Genomic DNA, 19,646 nt, shown 5'->3' with positions numbered 1-19,646 from the left:
TGCTCATTACAGTTTTTCTTTTGATGGCAAAATTCAAATTTGTAAGATTTTCCTATTAGATGAACAGGGAAAATTATTATATCATCAAAAATATGTTATTTCCCAGTAATGGACCAATGTGGCAGTTGGGTGACTCTTACCTAAATTTTGAATACTGTATTTCTGAACTCAAGCTTGTAAGTAATATGATGTAAAAAGTTACAGAACAAACAGTAGACAAACAGGTTCCTCATTAACTTGTTACATCACAAATCATTTTAAGTTTCACCATCTTATTTTTCCTGAACTATAAACAGTGACAAAAATTCTTGCTAAAAACAGGAACCTACCCTGAGATTTTAAGAATTGAAATAAGAGATAGAATGTAAGATCTAACTAAGCCATGATTAACAAACTACTTTTATGTACTACTTACTTTTATTAAATAAGTTTTAGCTATAAGGTTTTAGACTTTTAAAAACAGGATCATCACTTTTCCCATTAACAATAATAGAGAGAGTTTAAATACTCAGATAAATAAATTCAGAGCCAGGCACTTTAAAAAATACTGCATTTAGATAACTGTTACTTGAAACATTTCCCCAACTTAAAATTTTCCTCAAGCAGAACTGCATTTGTCCTGCATATTTTGAGTGGCCAAAAAATGTACATACTCTTTACCTATATTATTTATCTCTCTAAATTTAAATTATCCCCATCACATTGCAGTTTCTACTTATTTTTAATGCAGTCTGCTAAATTATGTGAAGGGCCTTGAAAAAAATCTTTGATAAAATCAATTTTTTAAAAAATCAAATAAAAACATTATATTCAGAAAAGCTGTAATAATATTTGAAAGTTGGGTATTTTGTCATAAAGGGGCAATATTTATTGCAGTTTGTTTCAAATAGCTTCACTGCCAAGACTCTAGAGAACCTCAAACCTTCTCTATCAACATATGTACATTTCCTAAAAACAAAAACATTGTTTTCGATTCTTAACTATTTATTTTACTAAACCATTTTTTATCAGATAACATTATTATTCTTTAACAAAATACAACATAAGGATAGCTATTCACATTCATAAGCATCTGTCAAACTACATACTATTTGCAATATTTCCATTAACTTTCATAAACTTCAGAAGGTAAGTTACTAACACAGATCCCATGTAGATCATTTCAAAAGTGAAAAGACTTTCACAAGGGCTGAAAACAGGGATTTACCAAGTAAAGAGTCTATCAGCATTCTAAGGCCACCAGCATGAAACTATACAATAAAAGTAGCAGCCTTCCACTGTAAAATTACTAATCTTAGTAATACAGTACATTAAACATGCCATTTGAGATATATGCCAACCTAAACTGCCACATATGGCATATCTAGCTTATTATCACAGTTTGTGTTTTCATATCCAGAGTCATTCTAGTTCTTAAACAAGATGTCAAATACACCAGTGTAGCTAAAAATGTGATAAAGCTTCCAGAAGAACATACCTTTTCTTAAACAAAATAGGTATAGTCTTCAGAAGAAATTTAAATTATTACCAGAAAGAAAATCTGGCTGGAAATTTCTAGCATAGAAGATGTGAGTAAATACAAAATAGAGAATCATTTTAAAGGCAGAATTCATAAAAGATGTTAAATTTAAATAAACACTACTTTGAAACAATTCACAAACCAAAATTTCTTCAAAATTTTTCTCAAAGAGAATAATACTGCCTCTGCAAAAAAAAAAAAAAAAGTATGCAGCTGTCTTACCTATATTATTTATCCCTTTTAAGAATGAGTCCTATCATACCATGATATGCACATCAGTTTGAAGGCTATGAGACTTCGTTTGTGCTTCCTTTTTGTATTGAATTCAACTTTGAGTTACACAACTGGTATTATTGAATTATGAATAGCACTTAAATAAAGATTACACAGTGAATATTTTTATTTCAAATTCCCATCTGGTGCTTAATGTCACTTCAGCTGTTCAATTTTTAAATGTTTCTCTACACAACTAGCCAATAATTTCACAAATCAGTATAAAATGCTAGATAGATTTTTAATCTCATTTTCTAAATGGAAAAACAGTGCCATATTTTTCAGCCTTTTTAAAATTAATCTGATTTTGATAGACTATGGATTAAGACTGATTCCTATATGGGCGCCTGGGTGGCTCAGCCGTTAAGCGTCTACCTTTGGCTCAGGTTATAATCACAGGGTCCTGGGATTGAGCCCCACATCAGGCTTCCTGCTCAGCGGGGAGGCTCCTTCTCCTTCTTCCACTCCCCCTGCTTGTGTTCCCTCTCTCCCTCTCTGTCAAATAAATAAATAAAATCTTAAAAAAAAAAGGACTGATTCCTATATGAAATAAATATTTATCAATGATGGAGAATCCTGTTTAATCTCAATAATCAAATGAAATCCTAAATAAAATAATTACATAACAGAGAATCCAAGAACAATGAATAAGAAGTTTCAGTTTTCATTTTCATTGACCTGATGCATACCAATGCTCTCTCACATACCAAAACTTTAGTGTTCCAATGACATCAAATTCACACATTAAATAAAAGTATACATTGTGTAAATCACAAATTTTTATCAGATTAAAAGTGAATACATCTGTTCACATGCCAAGAGAGCTAAAAAGGCCTACATATTCATGTAATTTAAGAAATGAAAAAAGTTTTATCAGATATAGGATTCTAAACTGCTATGATTCAAAAGTAAACCAGTAAAAGAAGCCATTCAAGTCACTAACTTCAAATGCACCTGCACAGACAAGATACATCAAAGTGAACAAATGTCAAAACCGGATTTCTATCCATACTAGTCCTGAATACAGCAACATTCTTCACTGGCAATTGTCCTTCACTAGGTCCCCATACCTTTTTTCTTCTACCGTTGGCACATAATCGCTTCATAAAAGACAACAATCATATTTCTTAATGTCTTTTTCTGAATTCCTACTTGCCTCACCTTTCCCTTAGTCTTTTCCTTCCTAAACAAATTAATCTTCTTTTTAATTCTACTTCTATTGCCTAAGCTGAAAGTCATACTCCTCAACCTATTGCTTGCCCTACTTATAGGTAATTAAGGTAATCCTCCAAAATACAAGAATCATTGTTTACATTTAAACAAATAGGTACATAAATTTTAATTACAGTACCACTGCCAGTCATATTATATAGATGCAACACATATTTCTTCTTTAAAATAATTCTTACTAATAAATGTATCCAAGTTGAGTATTTTTCAATCAAACTTTTATCTTTTTCACACGTAATACACTTTATCTTATCTGTACAAATATCTATAGTATCTTCTTATCCCCATCCACCCCTCCCCCGCCCCAAAATATCCACTTTTTAACCCAGTAATATCAAACTACTTTTGGACCCCTGAATATAAAAGGAATTTTTCATATCTACATGGATATATATTTTGTCTCTCAGCCTCAAATGACCTTCTACTCTTGTCCATCCAGCCAATTAAATCCAACCCTCAAAACACCCCTCCTCTTTGAAGTCTTCTTTGAAGTCTACCCTCTCCTCTTAAGATCTGGTCACAGATAGAGTTTCAACTTCAAGACACAATTCTATCATTATACATTTATTAAACCTTTTTATAACCAGGTATTTACATCTCTTGTTTCTTATTGCTTCCTTGCTTGAGAATAAGATCTTCAGAGCATTGTATGCCTAATTCTAACCCAAAAGGTGCAGATAAACATTGAACAAAATATTAAAATCAGGCCATGGTAGTAGCAGGGGAAGCAGCCAGGCAAAGAAACACTACAACAGAGTTATTTTAACTGTTCTCCACCAGCTTTTAAAAAAATAGAATTTATAAAACTGTAGGGGGCTAAACATAAGACTAAATAGGTTTATCTACCAAATCTTAGATGTTTTCATTGGTTTATTGTAGCAGAACTCAATGTACTAATACAGGGCATTAATATTTTGTGCATTTCTCTAAATTTTAACTGCTTAAAAAGTGTTTTAACAGTATTAAAAGACTAAAGAAGCCTGAATTTAGTAACTTCCCTAAAATTCTAGTTTCAAATAAAGCAACACATACTAATACTTTGATATTCAAGTCAATCAAAATCTAAGCTACTATAGAGCTTAAGCTGTATATACTTTTTCCCTTCACAAATAAGAAAATTAAATAGCCCAGCTTCTAAAATCATAATATATTCATACATGTTAACTTCACCACTACAGGTGGGGGAAAAGACATTAAAATACATTAAAAATAAAACATTTATTTATCATATTTTTAATTATGTAACTTTAGTTATATTTATTCTGACTTAGGCAACATGAACTTATTTTTATTGCTAAGAGTACTCTGAAATACCTACATTATAAGATTTTACAGTTATGTTACATTATAGTTTATTTACGGCCATGTGGCTACTTGTGCAAGTAAGGAACAGTCTGCTGGCTGATGACTTTTCTTGAAATACCCTGAAAATCAAAGATTACTAAATATTAATTAAGCTCATGTTGCTTACGTCAGAATATTTTAAAAGTTATCTTCATTGTTGATGGCTTGACATATTCTCCACAATACTGGAATTTGAGTTTCCCAATACGCTAAATACAAAGCAAAACTCCTTTTTCACATTACACTCTTATTCCTTAATACCTGGCCCATACTTGTTTTAACAATTCTATGACCATTTCTGGTTTGTTTCAATATTTAAACTCATCAGTTCACTTATCTAAAATACAGACTTTATATATTCACACCAGCCCCAATTAAGGTAAATTAGAAATACAATGAAAAACTAAAAACAAAACGCCTTCTCCAACCATTGTATTGATATTGCACGAGCACATCACAGAAGAAGCCTCAAATCAGTCATTAATTCATTCATACATACATTCATTTAAATTTAATTACCACCTATCTTTACAGCACTGAGCTGTAGACTGAACATACAGCAACAGGCATGAAGGATGACATAAGTTCCTTCATACCAATGGAGCTTAGTAAATCAATGTAAGTAACAACTATCACAAAAGATTTTTGTTTTACTTTAAAGCTGTGAAGAAAAATATATCCTCAGAAATCACATTAAGTACTTTTATAATTATGTTAAAAAGTAGTCCATAAATTTACAATATAATGCAAACATCATCAGAACTCTAATTAACTGAGAAGCAGACCAATTTAGTGAAATGAATTTAAAAAAAGAGAAAATGGTAACGTTTTAAAATTAATAACTATTGTATATCTTCATTTTTACTTAGACTGCCTTACAACTAGCCTATTGCATATTTTTTAACCATAATATTTTGTCCTTTTTAAACCAACTGTTAATAAGTAACAGCAAATAAGGAAATAAGTAATACATAAGGAAATTTTTATAGAAGTCATAAAAAATATGGAAAATACATATGTCCTTGAAAACAGAATTTGAATTAGAAAGTGTACACATTCTTAAAAAATTAAGGTCAATAATCTGCTAAACCAAAATAAAGAAATTTTTAAAAACTGAGCTAAGGAACAATGGAAGCAAGAAAAAAAAAAAGAAAGAAAGAGAAAACAAACTTTGTAAATGAAAAAAAATAACAAAGTGCAGAAATCAAATCACCCTGAAAATACTGACATTTTCAAACTATAATTATGGAAAACCAGAAAATGACCAGGCTACATTCTAAACAAATATAATCTATCATATACTTTTTTTTTTGAATGTATGATAATGATAAAGAGAACCTGACTTTGGCCCTACAGTACAGCAAATCATCAATAAAAATTGTCCTAAAATACGTAATGAGCTTTCAACTTAATTTTCAAAATGGGGGAGAGGGCACATTCATTTTAAAACTAGGAAAGAGAAAAAGTAAAGCTCTATTTCCTCCGAGGGTCATATCCAAAAAGGGAGGTAGGAAAAGAACAGTGGAGCAAAACAAGAAGAGAATGGATTACCTATTAAAATTGTACCCCAAATTCAGAAAACATATTTAAAATTATAGGATTAAGTTACATCACTTAATCTCCTGGTATCTTGGTTTTCTCAACAGTTTTAAGGATTCTGGAAGAGATCAAATCTACTCCCAATTTTTTCATCTAGTTCCACAATTCCATGATTTTTCCAATCTCTTCAAATGGAAAGCCTCTTTGCTACTTCTAAGTGTCCTTATTAAGACTTTGACAGAGATGCCATATAACAGGGAAAAACTTAAAACTTAAGAAGACAGCAACAATTAAAGCACAGCTTTTTAGGGAAAAGCAAAACATGCCCATATCCCTTTAACAAAGAAAAAGATGCTTTGTAATATCTCTAAGTCTTGATGAGCAAAGAGCTGCCTACACCTGTGCTCATAGGAAGCATCTGATAAATACACATAATAATTAACAAGAAAAAGCTTCCAGACAGATTTCACACCAGTTTAAAGTCACTTCCATGACTTTAAAATAAAAACAGTCTTAGAAAAATAAAAGCACAGTTATATAAAGAATAATTAAGACTAAATATGTGAATGAATAATCTCCAAGTAAACTCAATTGCTTCTAATACTAACTCCTTCAAAAACATTATTTCAAGAGTGAATATAACCAAAATTGAAAAGTTAGAATTCTTCTAAAATATTTAGTAATATATAACAAAAACTTATACTACGTTCCCACTATGTTCAGTGTTAACAAAATGTACCCCAATTCCTTTCTTTCTGCCCTTCCCCCAAATTATAGATCTTAAAAAAATTCACTGAATCTAATTCCTAGAGCAACAAAATATTAACAATTTAAATGAAAACAACTTTCTTCTTTAAGATAAGAATGATTTTTAAAATTGAATCAACTGAGAGCATTTATTATATTCTACAGGGAATACAGGATTTGAAGGCCTATTTAATTAATAAGTACATTATGACATTATGTGAAAATTTCTCCTGCAAAGGAATTATGGAATCTTCAGTGGAAAACTGTTCTCTAAAACCTTTAAAACAGAAAAATTATTCCTCAAAACCTCAAAAGGTGGTTCAATTTTAAAAGGAAAGTAAAAAGACACTATAGTCTATAAATTTTAAAAATTACTGAGTTCAGAATATAATTCATTGTAAATTACAAATCCACTGAACGTCAGTAGGACACAGGTCTTGAAAAGAGAAAAAATACATTAATTTTAAATATCAATTATTAAATAAAATTAGTTTAAGAATGTTTTTTTTTAAAAAAAAAAGGTTTATTTTCCACACCAAATAATCTTACCTGAATCATTTTGCTGTTAAAAAACTCAAGATACTGATTTCATTTTTCATCTGGTCCTGTCAACGATGCTATGACAGGCCCTGCAGGAAGCAGCAAAAGATCAATGATGGAGTGTAGCTATGATGTGTTTTCATGATCAAGTTTTGTTATGGAAAAGGATATCCATATAGTAGCTTGAAACTCAGGGAATATTGAAAATATCTCAGAAAGTTTGTCAGTGTACATAAAGTTTGTCAGTGTATATAATATTCCTTTTTTGTACTTTCTAGTCTTAAATGTTTATTTTCATTCAATTATTTTATCAAAAATTTAAAAATGACAGTGCAGTATGTATGTGGAATTGTGAAGAATCATTTCTATATTGATAAGAATTGATAAGAAAATAATTATTCAAGGTGTCAAAAATGAAAAATGTTTAAAAGCACGGGAATGATTCTCTTAACTTTCAGAGATGATTATTTTAATCTCATTTCCCAGGATTACTGTAATTACCAGTAAATTATTAACTATTCATAATTTAATTAAAATAAAGTTTAACAGACTTCTTGCAAAGAGTAACTTCAGAATCTAATAGTTACTGGCAATAATGGTAATAATTCTTTCAAGAAAAGCATATAGGCCGCAAAAAAAAAACCTGTACAAACTCCAGAACTTAATTCCTCTTTGGTAATTGACAGGTTATATTCAATAAAGACCAAAAAATTCAAATTAGTAAAAAAGAAAGTAAAAACTACAAAACTCCTTCACAAGATTCCAAATAATACTTTTAAATTAAGAACTATTTTAAAATAGTATAGCACCTTCCCAGATATAATATAAAGACATTTTTCTGCTAGGAATTAGTTTCTTTCAAGGGCAATTAATAAAATAGCACTGTCATAACACCCCTACAGTAAGTGGAAATACTATTAGAAGACATACAAAACTTCTATGTATGTCTTGGAAGCATACTGAAGTCAGTCTTTAAAATAGATTAAGAAATTTAAAACGAGAAATACACGACAGATTAATTTTTTTAGAGTGTTTATGCTATACCTGTCTTGTTTGTTGAAATACTTGAAAGGATTCGGCAGAGTTTGCTTGCCTCTAACATGTTTTAAAGATACAACTTAATTTTACATGGATTATTTCTCATATAAGAATAAACACATGTTAAGCTACGGTAACACTAATAAAAAATTACAGTGTACTTCCATTTATTTTTGCTCACTCGTGATTTGAAAATGTACTTGTGGAACAGGGAAATTTAGATACTGCTGACTTAAGATTGTTTTCTTTCTATTTCTATACAAACATCATTTGTGTGTATGTGTGTGTGTATTCTATCACATTCATAGAAATCATATTAGTTTCAAATAACTCCATATAAAAAAGTAGGAAAGCCGATGCCCTATCTTTTAAGAACAAGATGAAGAAAATGGAAATTTCACCAACCCAAGCATCAGGAAGTACTGAAAAGTACTGCTTCATTTCTTGCATGTTGTGTTTTATACCATGACACTTCAGTCTCTGAGGGTCAGGTTAATTAAGCTCCATAGCAGCTGCAGTGCAATGTGAGACACACACTGCTGCGGTTCCCACCAGTCCAGTCCAATTACCTGTAGTATTCCAGCACTGGACAAGTGACAACCAACCTCTTCTCTCTAGTCACTTGCTCCCACTGGTCTACTGATAAATGTTAGAACAAACTAACCTCCTTTTGGAAAGGACTGCAAGCTGAATGCACCTGCTGCAGGCTGCAATGATGAGTCCCAGAGAGATGTTTGTCAGTCAGATCTCTGCAGATGTTGTTTAACTTTATGCTAGAGCTGTATCCAAAGATGGAAATGAGATGGCAATCAAGCATAAATCTCCCACCCTTGTCCCCCCAATTTTATTTTAAAAAGCTGCACTTGCTCATAAAAGTGGGTTAAAACAGCTCCACTAAACTCAAAACAACTAAAACTAAATTCCATGGTAAAAAGTAGTTTATTAGGTACTGAATTTTAGGTAACAAGTGGCGTAATTGTGTTCAATAAGTGTTATTCGTGTTATTGAAAAGTTTAAAATTTCTCTTAAGCCAGAGCAAAACAAAACAAAACAAAACAAAACAAAATAGCTATAAAAATAGCACGTTTTCAATGGGTGGTTTATTGCTCAGGTTTTTAGTGACACCACATACTCCTTAGAGTTCCCAAGACACAGATTGTTTTTCCTCTTGTATATTACACAAAACATCTCTCATATTTGAATACTGAACTATTTCACCAATTGTATTCACTCTATTCCTGAAACCTTTAGGGAGGATATTTGCAAGGCAATGTTGTTAGATGTATTGGATTTCCTCACAACGTCACAAATTTAAATGAGCTATTTTTCCAAAATCCAGAAGGCTTGAAATAGCAAATATCAAGGAGACATTGTACATTATAATTCATGAAAATACCAACAGTGTAAATAATGTTCCACAACTTACTAAGTCAATGACAGAAGATACAACATCAGAATGAAATAAAAAAAAAAGAATCAAATAAATTGAAAACCTAAGATTTCTAATGCTAATTAAATTTTTCTAAAAGTCCCATGGTACAAAATATTTGCTTACATGATTAAGTATCAAAATTGTATCTTTTGGAGTTGACAATTTTAACATAGATTGTGCTATGCCAGTAACATTCCTTCATATGTTAAGATTTCCTATTGCTTCAAATGAGAAACAAAATATTAAAAAAACAGTAAATTTTCCGAGACATTGATGTCTAAGTGAAAGATTATGGTTCCTCCACCAACTAAGGGTATAAAGAGACAAAATATAAAGTAACCCACAACAACAGGTAATGTGACAAATATTACAAGTTTAAGATTTAAAGGAAGACACATTCTGTGTCAGCAACTCTTTGATCACACTAAAATCAAAGGTACAACACAGTGTAATGATAACCATCATATTAAACTCAATACTAGAAATTATACTACTTTATTTTTCCTTTTTACAACTCTATTTATCTACTAATTTTGCCTTAAAATATGTATAAATAAATTTTGAAGATGCTTGGCATCTAGATCAAAGTATTTAGACTGCAACTTTTAAAAGCTGTAACTAAAATATTCCTGTTGTACCACCAATATTGTAATACTTGTCCTTCAACAATATAAACAAAAAGAAGTGATCTATTTTAAAACTTTAATCAACTCATCTGATTTCCCAAACAAATGATCAGTCTTTGCTATACGGTCCTGAGCCTAAAGGTTAAGGGAGGGGGCCACTGAATTCTTCCCATGTCAAAATTAAGGCAGTGTTGGGTATTTGAGTTACAGTCTGCTTTTTCATGAGTTTTAAAATTTTACCACATAAACAGCTTGTGATTAAAAGAAAAAAAAAATCACCAAAGTTGGACAATGCTAAGATTATGATATAATAAATCTAGGAATATAAGTTCAAATTTTAACTTACGGATCATAAAAGTAAATGCTTTACATCAACTGTGATCCAGTTGTATAACCATGAATATGGAAACAGTGTAAGATACAGACTAATATATGCTAAGATTACAGTGAATTATTTCTGTTTGATATAATGAATATCTCTACTGTCATATAATGGAATAACAATAGGTACATTATGAAATGTTCTAAAACCTAAAACACATATGAAAAAATACATTTTATAAACCCTTTACAATTCCCAACCAATAGTGTATTCAATAAGTTTTTTGGATTATCTACCTGAACCATGTATTATTTATAATAAATAAAATCAATCTATCTATTAATGAAAACTAAACACACCTTCAGGTGCCAAATAAAAGAATAAGAGAACACTATTACCATTCTGAAAATGCATTCATTAATATATTCCCCAAAATGAGAAAGCTGTTTTTTACTACAAGGCAACAACTTTAGGCAACCTATTTGTAGAAAAGATATACAAATAAATAAGCTGTTTTAATCAAGTAAGAATAAAAGATATATTCATAAATCACAGGTAATAAGTAGTATTCTGTACGATTTAGATTTTTGAAAAGAAAAAATGAGTTACAAAGCACAGCAAAAAATAAAGCATGTCCACTCGTAGATCTTTTCTTTCTGATCACAGTAATTTAAAAATGCACTTTACAATCCTCACCACACAATTTCCCCAAATTATTCTATTTATGCTGACATGTTGAAGTACACAGTATAAAATACAGTTCTACAAATTCTAAATCATACCAATTAATGTGCATGAAATATTTTCTAGATTTCAACCATAAGTATTAAAATTACTCAAAAAAGCAAGGTTGCTTAAAATATTTTAAAGATACAGCTAAGTACAAAACAAACAAAAAAAACCATAAAAAACAGACAAATGTGATAAATATGGGTAGACTATATTAGCTACAATAAAAACAATGGACATACATTTGAGTTGAAATTTATTAAAATAGCCCCAAAGTGTGTCTGTACTCTGCATTATATATCCTAAAGGAAATCTGTCTTAGATACATCAGTATGTTAACTAAACCTCTGGAATACAATTACATTCTGTTTCAAAACTTAGGTAATTTGAGAAAATCCACTAGGTTATACAACTGAAGTATACTTTTCCCCAAATAAACTGTCTTACCAAATGAGAAACAGAAAATTTCTTCATGAAATAAACATCAACATATTCATTCTAATCAAATAGGAGTCATAAATACATAAATGAAACACAAAAATGGGCTTCCAAATAAATTACTGCATAATCCTACATGAAAGTCCTTATAACTCGGCGATATGAATCACAGTTCTATAATTTACTTTGTCTGAGATGAGCAGGTAAGTATTGCTTAAATATCTCTGAGTACGAGAAGTTGAAAGTAGCTCTATTTGAAGAATACCAGGACCTTAGATAATTCCACAGGCTTGTGGTCAAGTGTGAACAGAAAAACTATTAAAACTGAAGTCTATCAGAAGAAGAGAGATGTATCTGTCTGAAAAGGTAATAACCTAGTTAATATCATATTTAAATAAAAAAGTGTTTAGAATTAATACGGCTTCTTATTAATTACAAGGCTTTATTTTATCCTTAAAATTGATTCCAGTGTGTGCTTGGTTTCCACCTGTTACAGGCAGAGCGTATATGCCTTCTTTTATCCAGACATTTCAAATCACATTTGATCAGGTTACGTCACTACACACACAAAATTTTGTTCAACGCATTCCAGTTTTCCATTTTTTCCAACGGATATTCTTGCTATATATGAATAACGTGTCTCAGAACTAACTATAAATAAAATAAGCAATTTCAATGTAATAAGGAAAATATGCATAACTAAGTGGACTAAAAACAAAAGATCTAATTCTCGGTGCACCCTTTCCAACCCACTGAAAATAAACTATATTCAAATGAAAAGGCATTTAATTTACTATTTGGAATATCCTTGATAAACACCAATTTTCTGTAACATCCCTGCACATCTGATACCACCTCATGTTTAATGCAAAAAAGCTATTTCATTTTCATCTATTGACAGTGAATTTAATTTACCATTGCAGCTCTTTTCCTAGAACTATCACGTTATTAATTCTGCAATCAAGCTCTTTTGAGTGCTTTTATTTGTAAAAGGTTTTCACAATTCCACATTGATTTTTTTCATCATAATATACCTTTTAAACACATAAATGTGAATATGTTAGTAAACTTTCTTAATGCATAAGGAAAGTTTCAGAGACAAGGAAAGCCATCTACAAAACTACACTCACAGGAGCAAACTTTCGAAGGGCAGCATATCTAATACATTACATTTTAGTTCACTATTTGTAGTGTTTACCAAATATACTACGTTTAATTTGTATAACTAAATGATACTGTCGACCATTCTAAAACCTTATCTAGCATAATAGTTCATTTTCTACCACCAATAAATTGGCTATGAAAAAGAAATCCTCTATTAAAGAACTCTTACTGAAATTAGATCACTGAAAGCAAATAAGCTTTTCTTTTCTACCAGGAAAAAAAAAAAAATAGGCATTATCAGTCCCCTCAGCAGTGAATAAATATTTTTTATGGCCATAGAGACAAAATAACCAAAAACAAACAAACAAAAAAGGCAGAAGCTACACCTGGGTAAAAGCAAATCAGTTAATGTTTTACCTAAGAGATATACTATTCAATTATGCGGATTTTCTAGTTAAACTTAAAACCCTTACACTAAGTAGCAAAATAATAAAAAAGAAAAAGCTAAAACATGCAGAACTATATAACACTTGAAATAAAAAACACACACTGAAAAGTACAAAAAAAATTATACCACCTAGGAAACTTGCCATTTTCCAGCAGGTTACAGTACCACACAACTGTTAACATATTTTAATCTAATACAGCTGTTCATAACACAAATTTTGAAGTATTACTTTACTTCTTACATAACAATATATTTCCTTATCACAATTACATTAAAAACGCAGTATTTTAAAAATCTGAAGAGGCAGCACTTGTCCTCTTTACTTCACTCCAGGGCCAACAAACAAAGCAGTGAAGCAGAAAGAGGTACATAATGGATTTAGAAGTAAATGGTCCATTCTTTAAGAAGCCTTCCTATCCCCTCTTCTGAATTCACTCTAGACTAATTGTCATTACAATGATGTCTGAAAACTTCAAAAGAACCCTATTTCCTGATGCCAGCTGTCCATGTTTCTATCTTTAAATTTCAGAGTTTTTTCCTAATTAGAAAGAAGTATTTAGAAATACCCAAAAGATTCATCTCATAATTGTTCTAAATCAGACACAGTATATCAATTATTGAAACAAAACATAACACCAACAGTAGAAATATACTTTAAAATTTTCCACAAATACAATATATAAATAAAGTCATACTATTAAGAATTTCTTTCAATACAACATACAGCACAGGTAGATCTTCTCCTTTTTTTCCTTGGGGATTTATCAAACAATCTCTTCACCATTGCACCTACCTGGGTAAAAATCTTTGGACTTAGACAGCTTGATGGTGGCTCCAGTTTCTTTTTGCAACTGAACAATTGTCTGTCCTCCCTTCCCAATTATAGATCCAGCAGCATAACTAGGTATGAGAACCTTTAGAAAATACTGGCCGTCTTCTGAAAAATGCAAAGAAATATACTTGGTTAACATGATAATTTCAAACTTTGTATCCCCTCTCCACCCTCAAGAGGGAAAACAGCAATTAAAACATTGGGCATACAGCTGCAGGAAATATGGGGTTAAATTTTTAAAGAACAAAAATAAGCTAATTACAAAGAAAAATAAAGAGATACAAAATGTTTCCCATTTTGAAGGATTTATACTTTCAAACTTGGAATTAAAAACTAAACATGTTCTATCATTTTGCAGCACTGTAGAAACTGATGACTAAATTCCAGTTGTTATTCCAAACATGGAAGGCTTCCAATTCTATCTGTGGTTACTATGGTAAAATGAAATGAACTGACCCTTTAACAAAACTTCAGAGATTTATATGATGACAAAACCTTTGCTTAACATATTCCAATATAAATAAGTAAAAGGACTATAAATAGTGATGAGCTATATTTGTTTGACATTAGCAAACACCTAAGGACTACAATTAGCCATTGACTATATCCTACTTAAAGTATGCAAAACAAACATTTCTCCTACCAAATAATCCACCCAAACTGTAGGGTGTATTCCAAGCCTGTAATAACTGCCAGGAAATAACTCAAAGTGATGTGAACTGGCAAATCTAACTAATCCTGGTGTATTTCTTTAGCACTTCTTAGTCTACCATGATCTCGTTTAAGCTCATTAATTAAAGGACCTTAAGAAGAATTCTGCCAATACTAAAAAGCTTAGGAGTCATTTATATCAAACACACTTAAAAGTGACCAAACAGATTATGTTACTTCTCCAAAATAGCCACAGTTTTTAAAGCAGAGGGGGTGGATGAACCAAGAAAGAGTGAAATGAAATGTTTTAGAAAATAAAGCCAACTCCATAAACTTTAATTTCCGACAAACTGATCTAGTCTTAAATAGGAAACACCCCGGTAAATCCAGCTTCCTTATGTGAATAAACGTTCCAAATTTTGCGGGTGTGCCATTCCAAGACCCCCATCCGTCTCTAATGTACATGCTGTAGATAAATTCACCTCTGCCTCGATGCATTGGGTGCATTGTTAAGATGACTCCAGTGCAAATGAAGAAGCGATAGCGGTCCCGTTATAACTCATCTTCCCAGGAAGCGCAGGATGTTAAACTAACAAGTCAGAGTACCAGACACCCCCACCCTCGTATGCACACCTCTGAAGACAAATCAATGAGATATTTGCAACGACAATATAAGTGCGGTAAGAGCATGCACTCATCAAGATTTTGCATACTACTTGTGGCCCAAAGCAAGGGGACGAAGAGAGGAAAACTCTCCGGTGCCCCAATCATTTGCTATCCGCTACCCAAGTGCCATTTATTTATTTATTTTATCAGACTGTTAAATGCAGCGCGCATCTTCGGGCGGCCATCACCTCACTCGGGGGTCATCCTCCTCCTCTTTAACGGACCCCCTTGCCCAGGTCTAGGATATTTAAATGGTCAGTCTTTAGACCGATTAAATGGAAAGATAGGTCTATTCCGAAAAACCGGTCGCCATTTTGATGAATGATAAACAGAGAAATGGAAATGTGTCCGGGACGGCAAGGTGCCGGGCAGGTGCAGGGGAGGGGGCGCGGGGCAGGGGCGCGGGAGCCGCCGGGTTCGGGCTAGAGGTGTCCGGGCCGCGGGAGGGAGGGAGGCCGGCGGGAGGGAGGGAGGCAGGGGCGGGCGGCGGGGGATGGGGCCAGCGGGGAGGTGGAAGCGATACCCACCGCCCGTATTGGTCCTCTTGGTGCTGCCGGCTTCAGGGGGGGCTTCCAGCGGCCTTTTCCGCGAGTCCGGCGGGTCCAGGTCTATGGGAACCCCAGTGTGGGTCCCGTTCTGCTGGATGGGAGCTGCCGCCATCATGTTTGCAGTTCCTGCCGCTGCTACGGGGAGAAGGTTCTCCCTTTTGTTTTGGCTTTTTTTTTTCTTTCTTTTCTTTCTTTCTTTTTTTTTTTTTTTCTTTTCGTTCTTTCTTTCTTTCTTTCTTTTTTTTTTTTTTTTTGCGTTTGGGGTTTCTTGAGGTTTTTTTTTTTTTTTTTAATCGGATCAATAGAAATCTCTTTAGGAAAAAAAAGCTATGTTGCTGGTTTGTTCTCACTGGGGAGGGGGCAGGGCTGAGGAGCAGCTGCAGTGCAGTGTCAGAAAGGAGACAGGGGAATGGAGGGGGTGTGAGAGACGGAGGGTGAAAGAAGGAGAAGAAAGGAGAGAGGGGGAGAGAGTGAAGGGAGAGGGGCGAGTGAATGAGCGGGAGGAGGGGAGCGGGGAGGACGGGCAGAGGGAGTGGGAGAGCGCGAGGGCTGGCGGGGCGCGGGGAGAAGCCGAGGAGGAGGGGAGAGTGAGGGAAAGAGTGAATGAGCAGGAGGAGGGGAAGGAGGTGGATGCGGAGAGAGGAGCGAGCGGCGGAGGAGGGCAGGAGCCGGGAAGGAGCGCGGCGATCCCCGCGCCGCGCTAGCGCTGCGCTCGCTCCCGCTGCTGGTGCTGCCGCCGCCGCCGCTGCCGGAGCGGTTCTGCCGTTGCCTGGGCTGCTCGGCGATGCTGCTGCTGCCGCCCGGTCTCGCTCATTATTTCTCCCGCTTGTAGGGGGGGCTGGCGGGGAGGGAGGGGGATGGCTGCGAGGGGAGGGTAGAGAGGGGTTGAGTTCGTAGACTCCCACACACTTCGCGCTCGGGTCCCTGCCTCTCAGCAGCGCCGCCGCCGCCGCCGCCGCCGCTGCCGCCTCCCAGCGCTGATGCCTCAGCCTGCGGGGGCGGAGGGGGCCCCGCCGGAGGCGGGGGAGGGTGTGTGTGAGAGTGTGTACGCGCGTGCGTGTGTGTGCGCGGGCTAAGCGCGTGCCCGGGGGTGCGCGCCGGGGATGGAGGCTGGGGTGCTCCTGTGGGAAGGGAGGGGTGAAAGGTCGCCGGTCGCGGCAACACGGCTCAGGCAAACGTAAGCGGCTTGTCGCAGAAACCAAGGGGTCTAAGAAACGCGCTAGCCTAGAAGGCGGGAAGCAGAGATTACTGACAGTCATGCTAGCCAATAAAATGGGAATGTGGGACAGGCTCTCCAGGCCCCTTCCCAATCAGGAAACTTAGGTATGAGAGGGAATGAAGGGGCGGGGTGGGATCCCGGTTAAGCCGGGGCTGGAGCGGCGACAGTTTTGGCTAGTCTGAGAAGGGCATTCGAGTGACCGTTGACAACGGGGGAGACAGCGTCAAGGCTGAAGGAAGAACCTTTAACTTTATGCTTCCAGGACTACTAGCTAGGTGCATTAGTTTTGATTTTTAAGAGTTAGGGAAAAGACAGCATCTCAACTCATCGGCGGTTTTCTACGGGCTGTTTCATCAAAAGAGTATTCATTAGTGGTACAGTGTAACATCCTTAGGGAACTTACAGTGTTACTCGCTGCCTTTAATCCTTTCGGGAACAAGCAAGGGTATAAATAAAGCTAGGTATATGGGTCTTCCCTTCACGAGGCGCTAATAGGCAGACTAAAGGCAGGCAACAGCTGAATGAGTATACACAAAACTAGTTATTGAAGAAAGTATGAATATAGTAATAAAACTAGTTGCAATGTGCACGGCTTATGACTATACAGATCTTGGATATATAGGGTGTCTGAACCTCAAGTGTACAACGCTACGGAAAAAGAATAACAGCTACGATAGACTCTGAAAGTCTGAAAAGACTCAGCTTACAGATCACTAAATTGATTCAGTGAAGTATTTTCTCAAGGTCATCTACCAAGTTAGTTGTTTAATTAGTCAGGGTGCTAGCAGTTAGGGATAATGGAAAAACATGGGCTTCGGAGCCCGAAATCTTGGTTTGAAGTCCTTGCAGTCATGTTCTAAAAGTGTAGGGAAAATCCTTTAACATGTTGGCTATTTATTTTTTGCCATGTGCCAAGCAATCCATTTTACATGTGGTGCTCTTTATGTGTAGAATATCGTATAGTTATTACTGTCCCTATTTCATGAGGCAGTTTAGGTTTAGCAATATTAATAATTCAGTCACATAGGTATAAATATTGTCCCAATAATTCAAACTCAAGTCTTCCCGATTCCAAAGTCTGCCCTCTTGAATGCTGCAGTACACTAGAGTTTCATCTCCTTTGCACTTAAAACAGGGACTGAAACTCTACCTCCCATAGGTCTTATGAGTCAAATGAGATAATGTAAGATGTTAAATGTATTTTGAGATGTGAAAAGGTATAAACATAGTTGCTCGGTTTCTAGAACAAAGATGCTCCTTCCTCGGACTTTTCACTATAGCACTTCAACCTGAATGATAGCTTCAGTAAAAGCTAGCATAATAAAGAATTTAACTGTAATTCCATGATATTCTAACCAAGAATACCTGGATATCTGAGGCAATAACCAAAGAGAATAGAATAAAATTTAATTCCTGACAGGGAAAGAAATGGAAAAGAATACTAACCTTTCTCATAGCATCCTTTATTGCAGGGAACATCTAGGAGGTACTGGGATTTCTGGCGCTTTTTAAGTGATGAAAGACAGATTAAAGTCCACTGAACAAGGGGAAAACAATAACATTTGGCTTGGGAATAAAAGTTCATCTGGAGTATGAAAAATACTTTTCCTCAAGTCAGAGAAGAAGATATGCTGAGACCTCAAAGAAAGGGAAAGCCGGTAAGTTAGTACATATTGATAAAGGTCTGTGAACCTTTAAAAAGTCCAGAATTCTATCTGATATATGATGTAATAGGAAACCCTGATATGGCCTTCATGACCAAAATAAAGACGATTTAGACACAGAATTGGATTTAAAAAAAAACAAAAAACAAAAAACAACAATAACAACACAAGGGAGCTGTGATGAAAGAAAATCAGGGTTTGGAATAAGTATGTGGTAGTCAAGATAGAAAAAGCTGATGGCAGACATTGTGTAATCAAAGTGTTCTGTGAAGTGTACCAAAAATATGCAAGGATGTTTTCAAATGAAAAATTAGAAGAGGGCTAGGATTTGCTACTAAATTGTTTTAAAACAGTAAAAGACCAGGGACAAAGATAATTCAAAAATGAAGATAGTTCAAATCTGTATTGTATTAAAGCTTGGACAAAAGTATTCAGCATAAAGTATTTCTGAATTGGGGTAAGCCTGAGAGTTGGAAACTGATGTTAAGAAATTTCTAAAAATATTTCTAAAATATTTTAGAAAATATCTGTCATTGCCATGTGTAAGTTAAATTGAAAATGAGCTTTCTAAGTTAAATTGCCTTACTGAGACATAAGCTTCCTAAGAGATGACACTGTATTTTTATTTGACCCTTCTCTTATTTCCTTCTTCAGACTTAATATTTAAATACTACCTACCATTCCATGGGGACTAGGAGCAGAAGGTATGATTTTAAATGTGGATAGCATGCTTACCA

General features: G+C 34.4%; 1 protein-coding gene and 1 long non-coding RNA gene across 7 annotated transcripts in view; one reads left to right on the top strand and one right to left on the bottom strand.

Moving 5' to 3' along the window:
• The window catches only part of NOVA1 (NOVA alternative splicing regulator 1), a 147,204-nt gene extending 130,037 nt beyond the window's left edge, over positions 1–17,167 (bottom strand). Inside the window, exons 1-2 of one of the 3 annotated variants that reach the window (XM_082734205.1) lie at positions 16,006–17,167; positions 14,123–14,266 (exon numbers count right to left, since the gene is read on the bottom strand). In XM_082734205.1, coding sequence (XP_082590331.1) covers positions 14,123–14,266; positions 16,006–16,141 — 280 coding nt within the window. In that variant the 5' untranslated portion in view covers positions 16,142–17,167. The remainder of the gene's footprint in view (positions 1–14,122; positions 14,267–16,005) is intronic. The other 2 variants (XM_082734204.1, XM_082734207.1) reach the window with 2 other exon arrangements.
• The window catches only part of LOC309866451, a 60,993-nt gene continuing 55,621 nt past the window's right edge, over positions 14,275–19,646 (top strand). For 2 of the 4 annotated variants that reach the window (XR_014312691.1, XR_014312693.1), the window contains exons 1-3: positions 17,375–17,520; positions 18,718–18,903; positions 19,564–19,613. This is a non-coding gene — a long non-coding RNA (uncharacterized lncRNA). Of the gene's footprint in view, positions 15,733–17,374; positions 17,521–18,702; positions 18,904–19,563; positions 19,614–19,646 lie in introns of those variants that run through there. The other 2 variants (XR_014312692.1, XR_014312694.1) reach the window with 2 other exon arrangements.

The sequence above is a fragment of the Mustela nivalis genome (genome assembly GCF_964662115.1).
Source record: "Mustela nivalis genome assembly, chromosome: 6".
Classification (NCBI taxonomy): domain Eukaryota; kingdom Metazoa; phylum Chordata; class Mammalia; order Carnivora; family Mustelidae; genus Mustela; species Mustela nivalis.
The sequence above is the reverse complement of the archived record's forward strand: the minus strand, read 5'-3'. Positions and strand labels throughout refer to the sequence as shown.